General features: G+C 38.5%; 1 protein-coding gene across 3 annotated transcripts in view; it reads left to right on the forward strand.

Annotated features, from left to right (window-relative positions):
• Nucleotides 1–22,692, forward strand: part of LOC136257207 (uncharacterized) — a 181,438-nt gene that overhangs the window by 106,378 nt on the left and 52,368 nt on the right. For all 3 annotated transcript variants that reach the window (XM_066050284.1, XM_066050282.1, XM_066050283.1), the window contains 3 exons: nucleotides 3,434–3,527; nucleotides 3,592–3,686; nucleotides 4,449–4,511. In XM_066050284.1, the coding sequence (XP_065906356.1) occupies nucleotides 3,434–3,527; nucleotides 3,592–3,686; nucleotides 4,449–4,511 (252 nt within the window). The remainder of the gene's footprint in view (nucleotides 1–3,433; nucleotides 3,528–3,591; nucleotides 3,687–4,448; nucleotides 4,512–22,692) is intronic.

The raw sequence follows: 22,692 nt of genomic DNA on the forward strand, positions 1-22,692 counted from the left end.
CTCTAATAGAGCAGTCACAGTATTCTTCAGAGGAGCAGTGTAGCAAGCTTATAGATAAGGAGATATGGTTGGTGAGGGGTAGTTATTGTCATTGATAGCAGGTCATGACCTTTTTTTTTTTTTTTGTTTTGGTCTTTAACTTACAGCTTGGGTGAAGCTGTGATTCAGAATGGAAACCTCCTTGCCTCTAGGGCCCCACTTTAATTCTTTGCCCTGGGCCCCTTAATTTCTCTGGGCGGCCCTGGTGCAACATTATTGTCAGGTATGGAAGTCATTACAGGATATCATGTAAACCAGGCTCCTGCAAAGACATTTATCTTCACAATTGCTTTTTATATTAGTTGGCAAGCAAACTGTCATGACCAACTGAAAACATAGATTTGTAGTGAGTGATGGTTGTACTAGAGTAGCTGCTTGCCCTTAGCTGAACTTGATGACAGACTGCAGCATTCTATCAGAGTATGTAACACTTTCACACCTCAGATCAAAGGAGCCACCCGGGTTACATTTCGTATGTAGCCCAGCTAGCCGGGCTACATACGACATACAAAATGTATCCGGTCTACAACTGGGCAGTGATTATATAGACGTTGATGCTAAAATTGATTGTAGGGATTGATCAACACTTACGTAATTAGGATGCACGACTTGGATTTTGCTATGAAAAACACTCAGACGGAGAGTGTTTTGTTATCATCGTCATCCTAAGAGTTGAAAAACGTTGGGCTAAGGTGAAAACTAGTGCTATAGCTTATTCATCAATCATTTCTGCATGTTTTCAAATATGGACACGCCCCCATCATGAAGCTACCACTCTGCATGGAGTAACCACTCTACAAGCAAGCTTACCTACCTAGGCCTTTAGTGAACTGCATAGTTTTTCCATAAATGATTCAATAGTACTGATTAAAACATCAAACGCGCATAACAGAAGTTCTCCGTGACATCTCTAGGATATGTCCGTTTATCATAACTGAACATAACCAGAACGTACTAGCTGCTGACCCATAATCAAAAATTGTGACCGGGCCTGCGAAAATAGGGCATGTGGACACAAACTACACCTCACTACATGACATCTCATATCTCAATACTGAGATAGGATGTTTTTGTTCTATAAGTTTTATTTTAAAGTCAACTAGATTGTTAAGAAGTGCTGAAACGTTTATGGCCAAACAATAACAGAATAAAAAGTTATGATGCATCAAAGTTTGAAAGAGTAGGCAATTTTAATGTGTCCACATGCTCTATTTTCGCAGGCCTGGTCACAATTTTAGGTATGCATATATAATACATCCAGTGGCTGCACTCGTATTGGCTTGGGTGATTGATCGCCCTGTACAGGCTATCAGCCTAATAAGTGCATATTATTTGTAACACGGGCATTCGGGCTTTGCCTGGTATGCATGCCCTTTGCCCTTGGGCAGTTGGACATATATATCAGGCAAAGCCCTCATGCCCATGTTACAATTATTAAATGTACATCAAACTATATGTTTGTATACAAGTTACTAGCTTTGAACTGGGCATGTACTGCAGCATACATTGAAATCCATTGGGTAAATAATGCATGCTACATAAATAATTTGTGACCCATTCTGAGAAAACCGGTCTTATCGCCCATGTCAGCAGATTCGATTTTTCACCCAGGACACAAAGCTACATGAATAAACTATCTAATTCCACAATCAAAATCAGCTAGACTTGAGTGGTCTGGTTTTGCTGGCTGCTTTTCTCAAGCCCAGTGGCGATCCGTACTTGTGGTGTGGGGCCTTAATGGAGCTCTGGTCAGCCTGGGGATGACTGTATGGGGCTGTACAGCTCTGTGGTGTTGGATAAGTACCTCTGCTGTGAATTTCCTTTCATTTTAGCCAGTTTTGATACTTCAATGGCCCAAAACTTGGCCTAATTCATCCCTTGGCCTTCCTTTTCAATTTTTGAATACCATCTTGCCTGCCTTCCAGGGCCAACACCTCCCACCCAATTTGCAGCTCGCCTGATACAGTCAACCTCGGTTTAAAAACTATCTAAAATGGCGGGAAACTTAGTTGTTGGCTACTTGCACAGTGGATGCTCTGGAAGGTAAGGAATTGGTGTAAAACGTGCGAAATTTTGGTACACATAGCTTCAACCATTGGCGAGCTACAACACACTAAATACTTAAAACTGGCATTTCTCGATACTTTTAAATAGGCGATAAGCCCGGTTTTCCCAGACTTGGTCACATTTTAAGCATGTTTTAATTGCTTCAGTAAACAGTAAAGGAAAACTCGAATTGTAATAATACTAATGGATTCATGTCGTAAGAATATCTTTGTTTCATTTCTGCACCATGAAGCAAACGTGAGTTACATGTGTTTGGTTACGTTGCTGTAAAACTTTATCATTGCCGTTTCTGAACTTGAACAACCTTCTTGCTTGCATGGGTATGTTTTAGGCCAAAAACTATCCTTAATGAATGTGTGAACAGACTGACACAAGTCCCAACTCTGTAGCCTGTTGCACACGAGACTTATGATCAATTAAACAAGCGCCTGTAGTGTTTTCCATATAGGCACTGTACAAATCAATTCCTTTGCTCTTCATGTTGACTATCGCTATAGCTCTGAAAGCACTTACCAGATAAGGTTGAAACTTTTACAGTTAATTGGCTTTTCCCTCTAGACAACAAAAAGTCGTAAATGTGACTGGATCTACGAAAACCGTTCTTATCGCCCAAGACAGGAAGTTTGATTTTTTCACACAAACACAAAGCTTAATGAATGCACTATCAAGTTTCACTGCCACAGTCTACCAGAGTAAAGTGGTCTACTTTTGCTGGCTGCTTTTTTAGAGCACAGTGGCGAGCTGTACGAGTGGTCTGGGGTCTTGATGGAGCCCTGGCCAACCAGGAGATGGCTGTGTGTGGCTGTACAGCTCCGTGGTGTTGGACAATGAGCTGTGCTGTAAATTTCCTTTCATTTTAGCCAGTTCTGAGCCCTGAATGGCTTATAACTTGGCCTAATTCATGCCAGCACGTTTCTTTTCAATTTTTGAACACCATCGTGCCTGCCTTCCAGGGCCCCCCCCCCCCCGCCTCCCTCCCTTCTGGAGCTCGCCTGATACAGACAACCTTGGTTTAAAAACTTGGTGGGAAACTTAGCTGTTGACTACTTCTTCAGTGGATGATCAGGAAGGTAAGAAATTGTTGTGAAACGTGTGAACATTTGGTATGCGTAGCTACCACCATTGGCCAGCTACAACACACTGAATATTTAAAACCGACATTTCTCAATACTTTTAAATGGGCGATAAGACCGGTTTCCCCAAAGACAGTCACAAATGAATTTGAAGGAAGAAATGCAATTATAAGTAGGTTTTTGCTCAGTGGGTCACATATGCATGCGTAGGATATGGTGGCTGCCTAAGTGATATTATGTATTTTTGTTCATAGTTGATTAAGGATCAGTTGTATTTCAATTTTAAAGTCACTGCAGACCCTGAGAGTCAAAAGAAATTAACCAAAGATGTCAAAGCTCAACTGAAAAGTATGTAGATATTGTAGATGTCTGTTAAAGTGCTCTCTGGTGATTTTCTTTGCCATTATTATAGGCTTACTTCGTGCTGCATCAAAGGAGACTACACCCATTGAAGAAGTATTTGGAGGAGTGAAGCTCAACTCAGTGATTTGTCGTGAGTGCATGATGGTAAGTAAGTTACTAAGTCATTGGTGAATGCTTAAGTGGGCATGTTATACACCCTGTACCAAATGGTGTGCTCCATTACCAAAGAAGCTTAGTTCAGCCACACACAAGATTGAAACACTCTAATACAACAGTCACCATATGTTGCTGAATATTAATGTTTGTGTGAAACTTGCATCTGCAGTACCATCCTATGGGAACACGCCTGCTAGGAATTTTGCAAATATAATGCATGTGGTCCTTTCTATATGTGCATAAAACTGCTCTGCATCAAAAATTTGAATCCTGAAACATATAAGGTACAGTACACTTGGCTTCTGGAAGGCGCAGTCTTCCAAATCTCCTTGTCCATATACCTACCAGCCAAGAAGGCTATAGGCCAGCTTAAGGCTTATAAATGCAAAAATAAATTTAACATTTATTTGAAATTATTCAAAAAAGTTAACTGTGAGAAGGGTTGCAGCTTTCAAAAAACCATGAGATTAAAAGTTGTGAAATGACATACTACGGCCAAGAAATGATTGTAGTGATGTAATACCAATCAGCTTTTAATATTAACATTAACATTATTGCATGTATAATGTTTATCACCTTCATTATTTCATGTGTAATGTTTATCACCTTCATTGTTTTTTAACATTGTCATTTTAAAACTATGCTCAATTTCTTGGCTGTTTGGCACAGAACATGTCATTTTTCCCTTCGTGTACACTATTTACCTGTTATGTACATTACAGTAGTCACATTGTTACTTGTTTTCTGCAGCCATCTCAGACATGCGAGCCGTTTTTTGACATCTCGTTAGGTGTGATGAATTCTTCTGCACAGGTAATTTTGCATCCTTGATGTTTCTCACTATATTGCTGATACGTATCTGTTATTTATTGACAAGTTCTGCAGATTTTGGTGTGCTGTACATAAACCATGTATTATATGTGACTGGCTGAGCAAAAACAGTCAGTTTTATAAAAGAAATTGCTACAGGGCAGTGGTGTAGCTACCACTGAGACAACCGAGGCAGCTGCGTCAGTAAAAATGCTCAACAACTGGCTGAACAGGCCTGAGTTTGACTCCCTAGATTTTCTACTCAAACATTACAAGACAGCATTATTGTACCACACATAATAGAATCTATGGCTGTAGTACTAAGCAGTGCTGGAGCCCATGCTGGACCACTTGAATATGTAAAAAGATTGAGATACTATGTTTCTCATTACACTGCTTGGTCTAAATCATTTACATTTATGCTAATTGTCTTTACATTACTATTGAAAAGTTCCACCGAGTCAACTGCATGGCATTGTATTGAGCTAATTGGCAGAGTTGGGGAAGTTACTTCATGAAAGTAATATCTAAACCAAAACAGCCAAGCTGTAAAAAAGAGTCAAAAAGGCCAGGATGAAAAAAGATGTGAAATCCAAGGTGGCAGCCAAGAAATGGCTGTGATGGTAGTAGGTTAATGGCAAAAATTTTAATTACGACAATTCAAGTGAATTTGCGTTGCCTCCTCCACTAGGATTCGGCATCAAATTCACCTGAATTTTTGTAATTAAAATTTTTGCCATTAACCTACCATCACAGCCATTTCTTGGCCACCACCTTGGATTTCACATCTTTTTTCATCCTGGCCTTTTTGGGGGCCGCACTCTTTTTTTACAGCTTGGCTGTTTTGGTTTAGATATCACTTCTTTTTGTATTGCAAGCCACAAAGCCAGCCATTAACTGGCTTTGGTGCTTCCTTCTCACTTGTTTTTTTTTTTTTTTTTCTGCAGGAATATTGGAACAAAGGAAGAAATGTTGTTAACAGCTTTTTTGTTTAAAATATTTGTATATTTAACAATGAAAGATGATTTTTTTTCCAACACATATTTCTATAGGGTGATTTGTTTGTAGCTGATCCCCATAAGGTAACTTGTATCCAGCTGATATCTCTACAGGGTGACTTGTTTGTAGCTGATCTCTCTACAGGGTGATTTGTTTGTAGCTGAATTCTCTACATGATGGTTTCTTTGTAGCTGAACGCTCTACAAGGTAACTTTTTCTAGCTGATCTCTTTACAGGGTGACTTGTTTGTAGCTGAACTTTCAACTTGATGGTTTCTTTGTAGTTGAATTCTCTACAAGGTAACTTCTTCTAGCTGATCTTTCTACAGGGCGATTTATTTGTAGCTGAATTCTCTACAGGGTGGTTTGTTTGCAGCTGAACTCTCTACATGGCGGATCTTTGTAGCTGAACTCACTGCAAGGTGACTTCTTATAGCTGAACTATCTACACAGTGATCTTTTCATAGCTGAACTCTCTACAGGGTGATTTGTTTGTAGCTGAACTCTCTACAAGATGATTTGTTTCTAGCTGATCTCTCTATAGGGTAACTTGTTTGTAGCTGAACTCTCTACAGGATGGTTTCTTTGTAGTTAATCTCTCTACAGGGTGACTTGTTTATAGCTGAACTCTCTACAAGGTGATTTGTTTGCAGCTGAACTCTCTACATGGTGGTTTTCTATAGCTGAACTCTACAAGGTGAATTCTTCTAGCTGATCTCTCTACAGGGCAATTTGTTTGTAGCTGAATTCTCTACAGGATGATTTGTTTGCAGCTGAACTCTCTACATGATGGTTTCTTTGTAGCTAAACTCCTTGCAGGGTGATGTGGTTGTAGCTGAACTCTCTAAAGGGTGATTTGTTTGTAGCTGAACTCTACTGGATGGTTTCTTTGTAGCTGAACTCTCTGCAAGGTGATTTCTTCTAGCTGATCTCTCTACAATGTAACTTCTTGTAGCTGATCTCTCTACAAGGTGATTTCTTCTAGTTGATCTCTCTACAGGGTGATCTGTTCATAGCTGAACTATCTGCAGTGTGATTTGTTTGTAGTTAAACTCTGTGCAAGGTGATCCTTCTAGCTGATCTCTCTACAGGATGACTGGAACTCTCTACAGGGTGATTTGTTTGCAGCTGAAATCTCTACATGGTAGTTTCTTTGTAACTGACTTGTCTATAAGGTGATGTCTTGTAGCTGATCTCTCTACTGGATGACTTGTTTCTAGCTGATCTCTCTATAGAGTTATAACTTTCTCTATAGAGTTATAACATGTTTGTATAGCTGAACTCTTTACAGAGTGGCATTTTTGATTGATTGCTGCTGAACTCTCCAGCTACACGGTGACTTGTTTGTACTACAGAGTGACTTGTTTGTAGCTGAACTCTCTACAGAGTGACTTACTTGTAGCTGAACATTGTATAAAATAACTTGTTTGTAGCTGATCTAGCTGAACTCTCTACTGGATAGCTTTTTTGTAGCTGAACCCTGTATGCAGTGACGTGTTTGTAGCTGAATTCTCTACAGAGTGACTTGTTGTAGCCGAACTCTCTACAGGGTGACTTGCTTGTAATTGAATTGTCTATAAAATAAACTTTTTGTAGCTGAACTCCATACAGAATAACTTGCAATGTAATATAATTCTATAATCGAGTAAGTTATAAACGTAGCTGAATGCTCTATCAAGACACACGATAGTGTGTCGTGTGGTCCAAGAAGCTGGCGCGCCTCACCGTGAGTATATTAACAGGAAGAAAAAAATACAATTTTCACACCTATGTAGCTCTGTGATCCCTAATCCGATTGGAACCAAATTTACTAGAGAAGTGCCGGCCAGTTAGGGGAGTCTACATACCAAATGTGAAGAAAATCGCTCCAGCCATTTCCGAGATACGAGCGAACAAAATGTTGTTTTAATATCTTTGTTTTTTTTCTTCTTCTTCATTTCGCACACTTCGCAAAATCCGCCATAAAACATGAATGCATGCTCCAATCGGGCTGAAATTTGGCACACTTGAAGGGCTCATTAAGGCGGATCTCAGTACCAACTTTGGTAGGAATCCGATAAAGATTCACGGAGTTATGACCGATTATGTGCATAAAATAAGGTCGAAGGTCTGTCACGCCCTTGGAGGAATGAGTTGAAAATTGCTAGGTGGATGGAGTAACCATTGTAGGAGTGCCTTTTTGTGGTTTGAAAGGAATCGAGATAAAGACCATGGAGATATGACACAAAACCCAACCTGTGTCACAATTACGCGATCAAATGTTTATGAATAAAAAACTATTCGTTTTCACGCCTACTAGTAGCGATTTCCAACCTACCAATTTTTCACACATACGTTTGCTACTTAAATTATACACCTTCAATAAACGTTTCACAAGCGGCTATTCCAGTAAATGATAGCCAATGCTTCGTACTTCGTAATGCACTTTACTGGATTAAAATCCATGCGGTATTTATTGAAGTACAGCAAATCAAAGTTTGAGAAATAAAAATCCCCATAGGGAGCCCATACAAATAATTGCATACGTAATTCTAATTGGATGAATGTGGCACCATAGATAATAGACTGTCTATTATCTATGGGGGCACCGGTGATGGCCGAAGTTTCTGAGTGTTTCCGCTTGAATCTGCTGCTGATGAGGACGAAGAAAGTGGTTCTGGGCAAACCGTATATGCTGATTTCGATTTTGCCATGTGTTTTTTGATTGGAGGACGATTGATGTTGGATTACAATGGAAATATGGCCCTTTTAAAGATAAATCACTATCTAGCACTGTTCAGAATTCAGCATTACAATCACCCTGGGCTTCAAAGCACCCCCTACATTGATGCAAGTATAGTTTGAAGGTAAGCAGTTTGTTGTCTTGCGTGGAATTGTAAAATAAGTTTCAAGGTTGAGCATAATCTTTTCAGAAGTGGAGACTGGCATGTGATACCAGCCTTACTTGGCTTCACACTTACCTGTTGTTATATTCTGGTGTATTTACTGCTGTTTTGATCCATTTTATAGCAGCTTCAGTGATTGTAACTTTGATCAGAAACTGTTTATAATTTCTCTTTGTAGTATAGTGATGTCATTGTGTTATATAATAATTATCATCCTTAGTGCTTACAATGTGACAAATAAAGCTGAGCAGTGTCCAAACAAATCTATTTTAAAAATAATGTTGCTCTTACATTGTGTTATCTGATTGTCATGTTTCCGAAGTGTGTGTTACTTGTGACTTTTGATGTCAGTAATTACCATGTTATAAAATATTACTGATTTTTCTAGTTAGTCATCCCTGAAAATGCATTAGGTACCTGTGTATACTTAGTGTTACACATTACACACAGTTTTATCTGTGAATCACTTGCTTTATTCATGTAATATTCCGAGTGGTCAGTCTACAAAGAAGTGGTCACTTTTGAGAGGTTTTACCTAGTTTATATGCTGTTCTCCATGAAATAGTTATGTGGTGAAAATTTCATGTCATTATTAGTTTCTTATCTAGATTTATGACACTTTGAATACTGTGTTTGGTGCCATGCAATATACATAAAAAGCTTTGAAAATGCTGTACACAAAAATCATCACACCGTCAACTTCTTTTCCTTATATCGTTTGATAGGAACTACTGATTGAAGTGGGGTTTGCACTACAATGACCCTGAAAAAAAGCACAATATTTGTAATACCAATGAATGTATGGAATGTTAATTATTTAATTTAGTTGGAAATCTCTACTACTAGGTAAACTGCTTAGAGCAATGAGCTGAAAATCAGTATGTAGCTGGAATAATCATCATAGAAAGTCCTTGCAGTAGTACAGATAAATCGGATTACAAACCACTGAGTTATGATTCGAAAGGCAACTACGTGTAGCAAATGCGAGATCGAGATACTCTAATAGAACAGTCACCCTAATAGAACATTCAGCTATGTTTATAACTTACTCCATTATAGAATTATATTACATTGCAACTTATTCTGTAGGGAATTCAGCTACAACAAGTTAATCTGATAGACAATTCAGCTACAGGCAAGTCACCCTGTAGAGAGTTCACCTAGAAATAAATCACCCTGTAGAGAGATCAGCTAGAAGAAGTCACCTTGTAGAGAGTTCAGTTACAAAGAAACTATGCACCATGTAGAGAGTTCAGCTGCAAACAAAATCACCCTGTAGAGAGATCAGCTAGAAGAATTCACCTTATAGAGAGTTCAGCTGCAAATAAATCACCCTGTAGAGAATTCAGCTACAAAGAAACCGCCCTGTAGAAAGATCAGCTAGAAGAAGTTACCTTGTAGAGAGTTCAGTTACAAAAAAGCCATCATGTAAAGAGTTCAGCTGCAAACATATCACTCAGTAGAGAGATCATCTACAAAAAGATCACCCTGTAGAGAGTTCAGCTAGATGAAGTCACCATGTAGAGAATTCAGCTACAAAGAAACCACCATGTAGATAGTTCAGCTGCAAACAAATCATCCTGTAGAGAAATCAGCTACAAACAAATTGCTCTGTAGAAAGATCAGCTAGAAGAAGTTACCTTGTAGAGATTTCAGCTACAAAGAAACTATCATGTAGAGAGATCAGCTACAAACAATTCACCCTGTAGAGAGATCAGCTAGAAGAAGTTACCTTGTAAAGAGTTCAGCTACAAAGAAACCACCATGTAGAGAGTTCAGCTGCAACCAAATTACCTTGTGGAGAATTCAGCTACAAACAAATCGCACTGTAGAAAGATCAGCTAGAAGAAGTTACCTTGTAGAGAGTTCAGCTACAAAGTTCAACTACAAACCAGTCACTCTGTATAGAGATCAGCAGGAAGAAGTTACCTTGTAGAGAGTTCAGCTACAAACATTTCACCCTGTACAGAGATCAATTTGAAGAAGTTCTTTGTAGAGAGTTCAGCTACAAACAAATCACCCTGTAGAAAGATAAGCTAGAAGAAGTCACCTTGTAGAGAGTTCAGTTACAAAGAAACCATCATGTAGAGAGTTCAGCTACAGTACAAACAAATCTTGTAGAAATATCAGCTAGAAGAAGCCATGCACCTTGTAGAGAGTTCAGTTACAAAGAAACCACCATGTAGATAGTTCAGCTACAAAATAGTGACCCTGTAGAGACATCAACTAGAAGAAGTTACTTTGTAGAGAGTTCAGCTACAAAGAAACCATCATGTAGAGAGTTCAACTACAAACAAGTGACCCTGTAGAGACATCAGCTAGAAGAAGTTATCTTGTAGAGAGTTCAGCTGCGAAGAAACCATCATGTAGTACAGCATAATTCATACACAAATACTGACTGTATTTATTCCGTCTATGTTTAGGTGTTGGAACTAATAGTCCAAAAATTCTACCTTGGCTCAAACAAAAATAGACCACAGCCCTCAATAGTGAATAACCTTAGAGTCATTTATAGATTTGAGATCCGTTATGTCTCGTTATAGGGAGTTTTTAAAAATAGTTGTTCCAATACTGAATAAAGACGGGGTTAGAATAGGTAGTATTGGAACACTATTTTTGCTGTGTAGAGAGTTCAGCTACAAACAAATCACCCTGTAGAAATATCAGCTAGAAGAAGCCACCTTGTAGAGAGTTCAGTTACAAAGAAACCACCATGTAGAGAGTTCGGCTACAAACTAGTGACCCTGTAGAGACATCAGCTAGAAGAAGTTACCTTGTAGAGAGTTCAGCTACAAAGAATCTATTATGTAGAGAGATCAGCTACAAACAATTCACGCTGTAGATAGTTCAGCAAGAAGAAGTCACCTTGTAGAGAGTTCAGCTACAAAGAATCCATCATGTAGAGAGTTCAGCTGCAAACAAATCAACCTGTAGAGAGTCTCAGCTACGAAAATATCACTCTATAGATAGTTCGGCTAGAAGAAGTCACCTTGTAGAGAGCTCAGCTACAAGAAATTACCATGTAGAGAGTTAAGCTGCAACCAAATTACCTTGTGGAGAATTCAGCTACAAACAAATCGCCCTGTAGAAAGATCAGCTAGAAGAAGTTGCCTTTTAGAGAATTCAGCTACAAAGAAACCATCATGTAGAGAGTTCAGCTACAAACAAGTCACTCTGTACAGAGATCAGTTTGAAGAAGTTCTTTGTAGAGAGTTCAGCTACAAACAAATCACCCTGTAGAAAGATCAGCTAGAAGAAGTCACCTTGTAGAGATTTCAGTTACAAAGAAACCACCATGTAGAGAGTTCAGCTACACTGTAGAGAGTTCAGCTACAAACAAATCACCTTGTATAGAGAGATCAGCTAGAAAAAGTTACCTTGTAGAGTATTCAGCTACAAAGAAACCATCATGTAGAGAGTTCAGCTACAAACAAGTCACTCTGTATAGAGATCAGCTAGAAGAAGTTACCTTGTAGAAAGTTCAGCTACTAACAATTCACCCTGTACAGAGATCAGTTTGAAAAAGTTCTTTGTAGAGAGTTCAGCTACAAACAAATCACCATGTAGAAAGATCAGCTAGAAGAAGTCACCTTGTAAAGATTTCAGTTACAAAGAAACCACCATGTAGAGAGTTCAGCTACAAACAAATCACCTGTAGAGAGTTCAGCTACAAACAAATCACCCTGTATAGAGAGATCAGCTAGAAGAAGTTACCTTATAGAGAATTCAGCTACAAAGAAACCATCATGTAGAGAGTTCAGCTACAAACAAGTCACTCTGTATAGAGATCAGCTAGAAGAGGTTACCTTGTAGAAAGTTCAGCTACTAACAATTCACCCTGTACAGAGATCAGTTTGAAGAAGTTCTTTGTAGAGAGTTCAGCTACAAACAAATCACCCTGTAGAAAGATCAGCTAGAAGAAGTCACTTTGTAGAGAGTTCAGTTACAAAGAAACCACCATGTAGAGAGTTCAGCTACAGACAAATCACCTGTAGAGAGATCAGCTACAAACAAATCACCCTGTATAGAGAGATCAGCTAGAAGAAGTTACCTTTTAGAGAGTTCAGCTACAAACAATTCACCCTGTACATAGTTCAGATAGAAGAAATTACCTTGTGGAGAGTTCAGCTACAAAGAAACCATCATGTAGAGAGTTAAGCTGCAAACAAATCACCTGTAGAGAATTCAGCTACAAACAAATCACCCTGTACAGCGATCAGCTAAAGACGTTACCTTGTAGAGAGTTCAGCTGCAAAGAAACCATCATGTAGAGAGTTCAACTATAAACTAATCACCTTGTAGAAAGATCAGCTAGAAGAAGTCACCTTGTAGAAAGTTCAGCTACAAAGAAACCATCATGTAGAGAGTTCAACTACAAACAAGTGACCCTGTAGAGACATCAGCTAGAAGAAGTTACCTTGTAGAGAGTTCAGCTGCGAAGAAACCATCATGTAGAGAGTTCAGCTACAAACAAATCACCCTGTAGAAATATCAGCTAGAAGAAGTCACTTTGTAGAGTGTTCAGTTATGAAGAAACCACCGTGTAGAGTGTTCTGTAATAAATATATGCATTATATATATGTGACTGAATTTGACAAAACAAGGCTTCGACGCACAAAGCTTTGTTAGGAGATATGGCGGTTTTAAGAAATCATTGTGTAATAACTTCCCAGTGCCTACAGCTGTGCAAACAAAATTTGTACCAATTGTTCATCTGTTCACTAGCTATCACTGAGTGGGTGTATACATTTCTGATACCCAAAATTTGCCCTGTTTTGAGCAGCTTTTTTTCGAGCGGGTAATAATATCACAGGTGGTAGTAATAGGGTGGGAGGGTGGGGGTAGACGGTGGTCTTAATATACGGGTATAGAATGAAGTAAGAAGACGATTGGAATCCAGAGGCCAAGTTTGGGTTCTCCATGGCCCTCAAATTACTCCAAATTGACTGAGAACACTATTGGCGAGCTCTCTGTGAAGTCCCAGTTCACTACACACCATTATCACAAAGCCATGGCCATTTAATGGTGCCAATCTCACACTCGTGGCTTTGACAGGGTCGGAAGAAAGCTGCTACAGAAACCGGACTTGCCAGTGCTGAAGGAAGTACAGTGTGAAATATGATAGTGTATTAGACCAGCAATCCATTTCTAGTAAAATCGTAAGTTTGATTTTGTGTGTGCGGAAGCCTTGTTATATGAAATCCGGTCACATATGTCACATGATTACTTTGAAATAAATCAAGCATCACCCCAAAGCTTAGATGAAAATTGGTCCTTCTTCTTACAAAATTTACAAGAAATAATAAACACTCATACTCCTACCAAGAAATTAAGTACAAGAATTCACCTTCCCTGGCTGTCTTCTGCTTTAAAACGACTCATACGTAAAAAGCAAAGAGTTTATAGAAGAGCAAAGCGTTATTGTTGAGATAGTGACTGGAATGAATATAAATCATTACAAAAAGAGATAGATCATAAACTAAAGTACCAACACAAATCCTACCTGACAAACCTAACTTCATCACCAGACAGTAACAAAAAGTCTTTATGGCACTACATCAAGTCACCAAAACAAGAAAACAATGGTATTAGTACATTAATAAATCCTATAAATGGTCACATCATAACCAATCCTGTGGAAAAAGCAGACACCCTCAATCAACACTTTCAGTCTGTCTTTACATCCGAAGATAATAGTAACATTCCTGACAAAGGTCCATCCTTATTTCCATCTTTACCTACATTTGAGATTACCGAACAAGGAGTCTACAACTTGTTAAGTACCTGTGACACATCCAAATCCCCAGGACCTGACTCCTTGCATCCGTATGTACTGAAGGCCACAGCTGCCGAATTATCTCCCATTCTAACTCATATTTTCAAACAATCACTAGAATCTGGTGAAGTCCCATTACAATGGAAGCATGCCAATGTCATCCCAATATTTAAAAAAGGTTCCAAAGCTCACCCAGGCAACTACCGTCCTATCTCACTCACCTCAGTAGTTTGTAAAACAATGGAGCATATCATCGTGAGTCAAATTATGAGGCATTTGGAGGACCACAATATTCTTTCAGACAACCAGTTTGGATTTAGATCAAAACATTCCTGTGAGACTCAACTACTCATTACTGTTAATGACATTGCAAAAGATATTGACAGGAACCTGCAAGTTGATGCTGCTATATTAGACTTTTCTAAAGCGTTCGACAGAGTAGCTCATTCTAGACTTCTCTACAAATTAAATTACTATGGTATAAGAGGAACTGTCTTACAGTGGCTAGAGTCCTTCCTTCATGGTCGTACCCAACAGGTTGTAGTAGAAGGCTCTAGATCTTCTACATGTCAAGTTACATCTGGTGTTCCACAAGGTTCCGTACTTGGTCCTGTGTTGTTCCTAATTTACATTAACAATATTGTAACAAACATCAAGAGTGAAATTAGATTATTTGCTGACGACATTCTACTCTTTAAAACTATAGCTACACCCAACGATCACAGAATACTGCAAAATGACTTAGATTCCTTAACACAATGGGCTAGCAACTGGCTGATGGAATTTAACATTCCCAATTGCAATATTTTACAATTTACAACCCACCACATTAAAAGCACTTTTACATATAAAATGTCTAATATTCCATTGAATATTGTATCAGAGCACACCTATCTTGGTATCCGCCTCCATCATACACTATCATTGGAACCTCATGTTAACTACTATATTTGTGGAAAGGCAAACCGTCTTCTTGGATTTCTGAAAAGGAATTTATATAATGCCCCAATACAAATCAAAGAACACTTATACAAACAATTATTGTTACCTTCTATTGAATACTGCTCAGCCATCTGGGATCCTTATCACCAAACAACAGTTAGCAAATTAGAAATGATCCAACACCGAGCTGCAAGATTTGTTCTTAATAAACCATGGCACAGATCCAGTCAACAACACAGTATTACAGATATGCTTAATTACCTTCAATGGCCAAGTTTAAAAAGTAGGAGAAGGAATGCTAGACTTATATTATTATTCAAGATTGTAAGAAACTTACTGGTGCTACCAAACCATTGTTTACCCCAGCCAACCCCTGTATCATATACTCGTGCCAATAATCCCCTCAAATTTGCACAGCTGCAATCCAGAATTGATTTATATAAGTATTCTTTTCTGCCAAGAACAATTATTGATTGGAATAACTTGAAAATTGACAACATTAACACAATTAACCTTGACACTTTTAAGAACATTATAGATAAGCTAAACAATTTGTGATTTGTAATGCACATTAGCGTGTTGCCCCTGGTGGGCTTTGCTAATTAATAATAATAATAATATATATCAAGACACGCGGTAGTGTGTCGTGCGGCCCAAGAAGCCGGCGTGCCACCCCTGAGTATATTAACAGGAAGAAAGAAAACGCAATTTTCACACCTATGTAGCTCTGTGATACCCTTATCCGATTGGAACCAAATTTGCTAGAGAGGTGCCGGCCAGCAAGGGGAGTCTACACACCAAATTCGAAGAAAATCGCTTCTGCCATTTCCGAGATACGAGCGAACAAAATTTCGTTTTAATTTCTTCGTTTTGTTTCTTCTACTTCATTTCGCACACTTCGCAAAATCCGCCATAAAACACGAATGCGTGCTCGGATCGGGCTGAAATTTGGCACACTTAAAGGGCTCATTAAGGCGGATCTCTGTACCAACTTTCATAGGAATCCAATGAACATTCACGGAGTTATGACCGATTATTTGCGTAAAATAAGGTCGAAGGTCTGTCACGCCTACAAGGTAAACTCCTTTGAGAAATCAGTTGAAAATTGCTATGTAGATGGAGCAACCATCGTAGGAGTGCCTTTTCTTGGTTTGAAAGAAATCGGGATAAAGACCACAGAGATATGACACAAAACCCGACCTGTGTCAAAATTACGCGATCGATTTTTATGAATAAAAGTACTATTAGTTTTCATGTCTATCAGGCAAACCGCTTAGAGCAATGAGCTGAAAATCAGTATGTAGCTGGATTAATCATCATAGAAAGTCCTTGCAGTAGTACAGAAGAATCGGATTACAAACCACTGAGTTATGATTCGAAAGGCAACTACGTGTAGCAAATGCGAGATCGAGATACTCTAATAGAACAATCACCCTAATAAAGCATTCAGCTGCATTTATAATTTACTAATTATATTACATTGCAAGTTATTCTGTAGGGAATTCAGCTACAAACAAGTCACCCTGTAGTCAGATCAGCCAGAAGAAGGTACCTAATAGAGAGTTCAGCTACAAAGAAATCATCATGTAGAGAGTTCAGCTCAAACAATTTGCCCTGTAGAGAGATCAGCTAGAAGAAGTTACCTTGTAGAGAGTTCAGTTACAAAGAAACAATCATGTAAAGAGTTCAGCTGCAAACAAATCACCCAGTAGAAAGTTCTGCTATGAACAGATCACACTGTAGAGAGTTCAGTTAGAAACAAGTCATCTTGTAGAGAGATCAGCTAGAAGAAGTCACCTTGTAGAGAGTTCAGCTACAAAGAAACCACCATGTAAGAGAGTTCAGCTGCAAACAAATCCCCTGTAGAGAGTTCAGCTAGAAACAAGTCACCCTGTAGAGAGATCAGCTAGAAACAAGTCACCCTGTAGAGAGTTCAGCTAGAAGAAGTCACATTGTAGAGAGTTCAGCTACAAAGAAACTACCATGTAGAGAGTTCAGCTCCAAACAAATCACCTGTAGAGAACTCAGCTACGAACAAATCACCCTGTAGAAAGATCAGCTAGAAGAAGTTACCTTGTAGGGAGTTCAGCTACGAACAGATCACCCTGTTGAAAGTTCAGTTACAAAGAAACTACCATGAAGAGAGTTCAGCTCCAAATAAATCACCCTGTAGAGAACTCAGCTACGAACAAATTGCCCTGTAGAAAGATCAGCTAGAAGAAGTTACCTTGTAGGGAGTTCAGCTGCAAATAAATCACCCTGTAGAGAATTCAGCTACAAACAAATCACCCTGTAGAAAGATCAGCTAGAAGAAGTTACCTTGTAGAGAGTTCAGCTACAAAGAAACCACCATGTAGAGAGTTTAGTTGCAAACAAATCACCCAGTAGAAAGTTCAGCTATGAACAGATCACCCTGTTGAGAGTTCAGTTAGAAACAAGTCATCCTGTAGAGAGATCATCTAAAAGTATCACCTTATAGAGAGTTCAGCTACAAACAAATCACCTGTAGAGAGTTCAGCTACAAACAAATCACCCTGTAGAGAGATCAGCTAGAAGAAGTCACTTTGTATAGAGTTCAGGTATAAAGAAACCACCATGTAGAGAATTCAGCTGCAAACAAACACCGTGTAGAGAACTCAGCTACAAACAAATCACCCTGTAGAAAGATCAGCTAGAAGAAGTTACCTTGTAGGGATTTCAGATACAAATAAATCACCATGTAGAGAGTTCAGCTACAAAGAAATCATCCTGTAGAGAGTTCAGCTATGAAAAGATCACGCTGTAGAGATTTAAGCTAGAAGAAGTCACCTTTTAGAGAGTTCAGCTACAAAGCAACCACCATGTAGAGAGTTCAGCTGCAAACAAATCACCCTGTAGAGAATTCAGCTACAAACTAATCGTCCTGTAGAGAGACCAGCTAGAAACAAGTCACCCTGTAGACAGATCAGCTAGAAGAAGTTACCTTGTAGAGAGTTCAGTTGCAAACAAATCACCCTGTAGAGAGATCAGCTAGAAGAAGTCACCTTGTAGAGAGTTCAGCTATAAAGAAACCACCATGTAGAGAATTCAGCTGCAAACAAACACCCTGTAGAGAACTCAGCTACAAACAAATCGCCCTGTAGAAAGATCAGCTAGAAGAAGTTACCTTGTAGGGATTTCAGCTACAAACAAATCACCATGTAGAGAGTTCAGCTACAAAGAAATCATCCTGTAGAGAGTTCAGCTATGAAAAGATCACGCTGTAGAGAGTTAAGCTATAAGAAGTCACCTTTTAGAGAGTTCAGCTACAAAGTAACCACCATGTAGAGAGTTCAGCTACAAACAAATCACCCTGTAGAGAATTTAACTACAAACAGATAACCCTGCAGTGAGTTCAGCTAGAGTCAAGTCACCCTGTAGAGAGAATCCTGTAAAGAGTTCATCTATGTACAAGCAGATCACCCTGTAGAGAGTTCAGCTACATTTCAAGTCACCCAGTAGAGAGATCAGCTGCAAATTATCCTGTGGGGATTAATTGACATGTAATAAATATACGCTCTCTTTTTATATTATGAACTCTTGATATATGCATTATATATATAATTTGTACATTTACTGATAAAATCAGAATGAGTTAAAGTATTTATAAAATCTGCTTCATCTTTTTCTTTTTCCTGTGGTAAAGAAAAATATATAGGTTAAAAAGCCCCAAAGCTGGCCATAGGCCGGCTTTGGGGTATACAAATACAAAAAGAAGTGAAATCTAATCCAAAAACAGCCAAGCTGTAAAAAAAGAATGCAGTCCCCAGAAAGGCTATGGTTAAAAAAGATGTGAAATCCAAGGTGGCGGCCAAGAAATGACTGTGATGGTAGGTTAATGGTAAAATTTTAATAATGACAATTCAGGTGAATTTTGTGCCAAGACCAAGCGGCACAAAAATTCACCTGAATTGTCGTTATTAAAATTTTTACCATTAACCTACCATCACAGCCATTTCTTGGCCGCCACCTTGGATTTCACATCTTTTTTAACCATAGCCTTTCTGGGGGCCGCACTCTTTTTTTACAGCTTGGCTGTTTTTGGATTAGATATATATATATATATATATATATATATATATGTAATTTGTACATTTACTGATAAAATCAGAAATATTTAAAGTATTTAACATCTGCTTCATCGTTTCTTCTTCCTGTGGTAAAGAAAAAGATAGGTTAAAAAATCCCCAAAGCGTATACAAATACAAAATGAAGTGAAATCTAATCAAAAACAGCTAAGCTGTAAAAAAAGGTGTGGCCCCCAAAAAAGGCCATGGTGAAAAAAGATGTGAAATCCAAGGTGGCGGCCAAGAAATGGCTGTGATGGTAGGTTAATGGTAAAAATTTTAATAATGACAATTCAGGTAAATTTTGTGCCAAGACCAAGCGGCACAAAAAATTCACCTGAATTGTCGTTATTAAAATTTTTACCATTAACCTACCATCACAGCCATTTCTTGGCCGCCACCTTGGATTTCACATCTTTTTTAACCATAGCCTTTCAGGGGGCCGCACTCTTTTTTTACAGCTTGGCTGTTTTTGGATTAGATATATATATATATATAATTTGTACATTTGTGACTGGGCCTGCGAAAATAGGGCATGTGGGCACAAACTACATCCCGTCACTCTACAGGTCATATCTCAGTACGGAAACAGAATAATTGAATTCTATAACTTGTACCATAAAGCTAATTAAATACTTACTAAGAGCTGAAAATTACATTACTATAGCAGAATTGTATAAAAAGTTACGAGTGATTGAAGTTTGAAAAAGTGGGCAAAAATCATGTGCCCACATGCCCTATTTTCGCAGGCCCGGTCACATTTACTGATAAAATCAGAAATATTTAAAGTATTTAACATCTGCTTCATTATTTCTTCTTCCTGTGGTAAAGAAAAAGATAGGTTAAAAAATCCCCAAAGCGTATACAAATACAAAATGAAGTGAAATCTAATCAAAAACAGCTAAGCTGTAAAAAAAGGTGCGGCCCCCAAAAAAGGCCATGGTGAAAAAAGATGTGAAATCCAAGGTGGCGGCCAAGAAATGGCTATGATGGTAGGTTAATGGTAAAAATTTTAATAACGACAATTCAGATGAAATTTGTGCCAAGACCAAGCGGCACCAAATTCACCTGAATTGTCGTTATTAAAATTTTTACCAATCACAGCCATTTCTTGGCCGCCACCTTGGATTTCACATCTTTTTCCACCATGGCCTTTTTGGGGGCCGTACCTTTTTTTACAGCTTAGCTGTTTTTGATTAGATAATTTGTACATTTACTGATAAAATCAGAAATATTTAAAGTATTTAACATCTGCTTCATCTTTTCTTCTTCCTGTGGTAAAGAAAAAAAGATAGGTTAAAAAATCCCCAAACCGGCCATAGAGTATACAAATACAAAAAGAAGTAAAATCTAATCAAAAACGGCAAAGCTGTAAAAAAAGGTGTGGCCCCCAAAAAGCCATGCTGAAAAAAGATGTGAAATCCAAGGTGGCGGCCAAGAAATGGCTATGATGGTAGGTTAATGGTAAAAATTTTAATAACAACAATTCAGGTGAATTTTGTGCCAAGACCAAGTGGCACCAAATTCACCTGAATTGTTGTTATTAAAATTTTTACCATTAACCTAGCATCACAGCCATTTCTTGGCCGCCACCTTGGATTTCACATCTTTTTTCACCTTGGCCTTTTGGGGGCCGCACTTTATTTTACAGCTTTGCTGGTCACTGCTTGAAGTATCTTAGTTTACTACAGTGGTATATCCCCAGTATATGGAACAGTTAATTGTTTGTTATTTTAGTAGTTTTTCAGTAAACCCGCATTCACTGATGTTTTACTGAGAGTTTAAAACTTAGTAAAATAATTATGTTCCATATACTCAAGTTTACTGACACTTTACTATCAGTATAACTACAGTAAGGCATCTTAACAAATTAGTAAACTAAGAACCTTCAAGCAGTGGGTTTTGATTAGATTAGGATGACTGTTCTATTAGAGTATCTCGATCTCCCATATGCTACACGTAGTTGGCTTTGTAATCATAACTCAGTGGTTTGTACTCCGATTCTTCTGTACTACTGCAAGGACTTTCTATGATAATTATTCCAGCTACACACCATTTTTCAGCTCATTGCTCTAAGCGGTTTGCCTGGTAGGCTTGAAAACTAATAGTTTTTTTATTTATAAAAATCGATCGCGTAATTGTGACACAGGTTGGGTTTTGTGTTATATCTCGATAGCCTTTAACTGGATTCCTTTCAAACCCCCAAAAGGCACTCCTACGATAGTTACTCCATCTACATAGCAATTTGCAGCTCATTCCTTCAAGTGGTTTACCCTGTGGTCGTGACAGACCTTCGACCTTATTTTACGCAAAGAATCGGTCATAACTCCGTGAATGTTCATCGGATTGCTACCAAACTTGGTACTGAGATTCGCCTTAATGAGCCCTTTAAGTGGCCCATATTTCAGCTCGATTGAAGCACAAATTCGTGTTTTATGGCGGATTTTGCAAAGTGTACGAAAAGAAGTAGAAGAAAAAAAGAAGAAAAAAAACCCAAAGTTTGGCCGCTCGTATCTCGGAAATGGCTGAAGCGATTTTCTTCAGATTTGGAATGTGGACTCCCCTAGCTAGCCAGCACTTCTGTAGCAACTTTGGTTTCAATTGAATAAGGAGTCACGGAGCTACAAAGGTGTGAAAATCGCGTTTACTTTCTTCCTGTTAATATACTCACGGTGTGGCGCGCCGGCTTCTTTGGCTGCACGACACACTACCGTGTGTCTTGATATTACATATTACTTTATATCAATATCAAGACACACGGTAGTGTGTCGTGCGGCCCAAGAAGTCGGCGCACCACACCGTGAGTATATTAACAGGAAGAAAGAAAACGCAATTTTCACACTTATGTAGCTCTGTGATCCCTAATCCAATTGAAACCAAATTTTCTCGAAACGTGCCGCCCAGTTAGGGGTGTCTACATACCAAATTTGAAGAAACTCGCTCCAGCCATTTCCGAGATACGAGCGAACAAAATTTCGTTTTAATTTCTTTCTTCTTCATCTTCATTTTGCACACTTCACAAAATTCGCCATAAAACACGAATGCGTGCTTGGATTAGGCTGAAATTTGGCACACTTAAAGGGCTCATTAATGCGGATCTCCGTACCAACGTTGGTAGGAATCCGATGAACATTCACGGAGTTATGACCGATTATTTGCGTAAAATAAGGTGGAAGGTCTGTCACGCCTACAGGGTAAACCCCTTGGAGGAATCAGTTGAAAATTGATATGTTGATGGAGCAACCATTGTAGGAGTGCCTTTTTGTGGTTTGAAAGGAATCGGGATAAAGACCATGGAGATATGACTCAAAATCCAACCTGTGTCAAAATTACGTTATCAATTTTTATGAATTAAAAAACTACTAGTTTTTTTTGTTTTGTTTTTTGACAAATGAATAAATACAAATACAAAGAGAAAAAACAAGAACAAACACTACATGACAGTCACCCTTTAGAAAACTGGCAATTTAGTCTCAACCTGGATAAGATCAATTGGTG

This window comes from Dysidea avara, chromosome 6, assembly GCF_963678975.1.
Source record: "Dysidea avara chromosome 6, odDysAvar1.4, whole genome shotgun sequence".
In the NCBI taxonomy this organism is placed as follows: Eukaryota; Metazoa; Porifera; class Demospongiae; order Dictyoceratida; family Dysideidae; genus Dysidea; species Dysidea avara.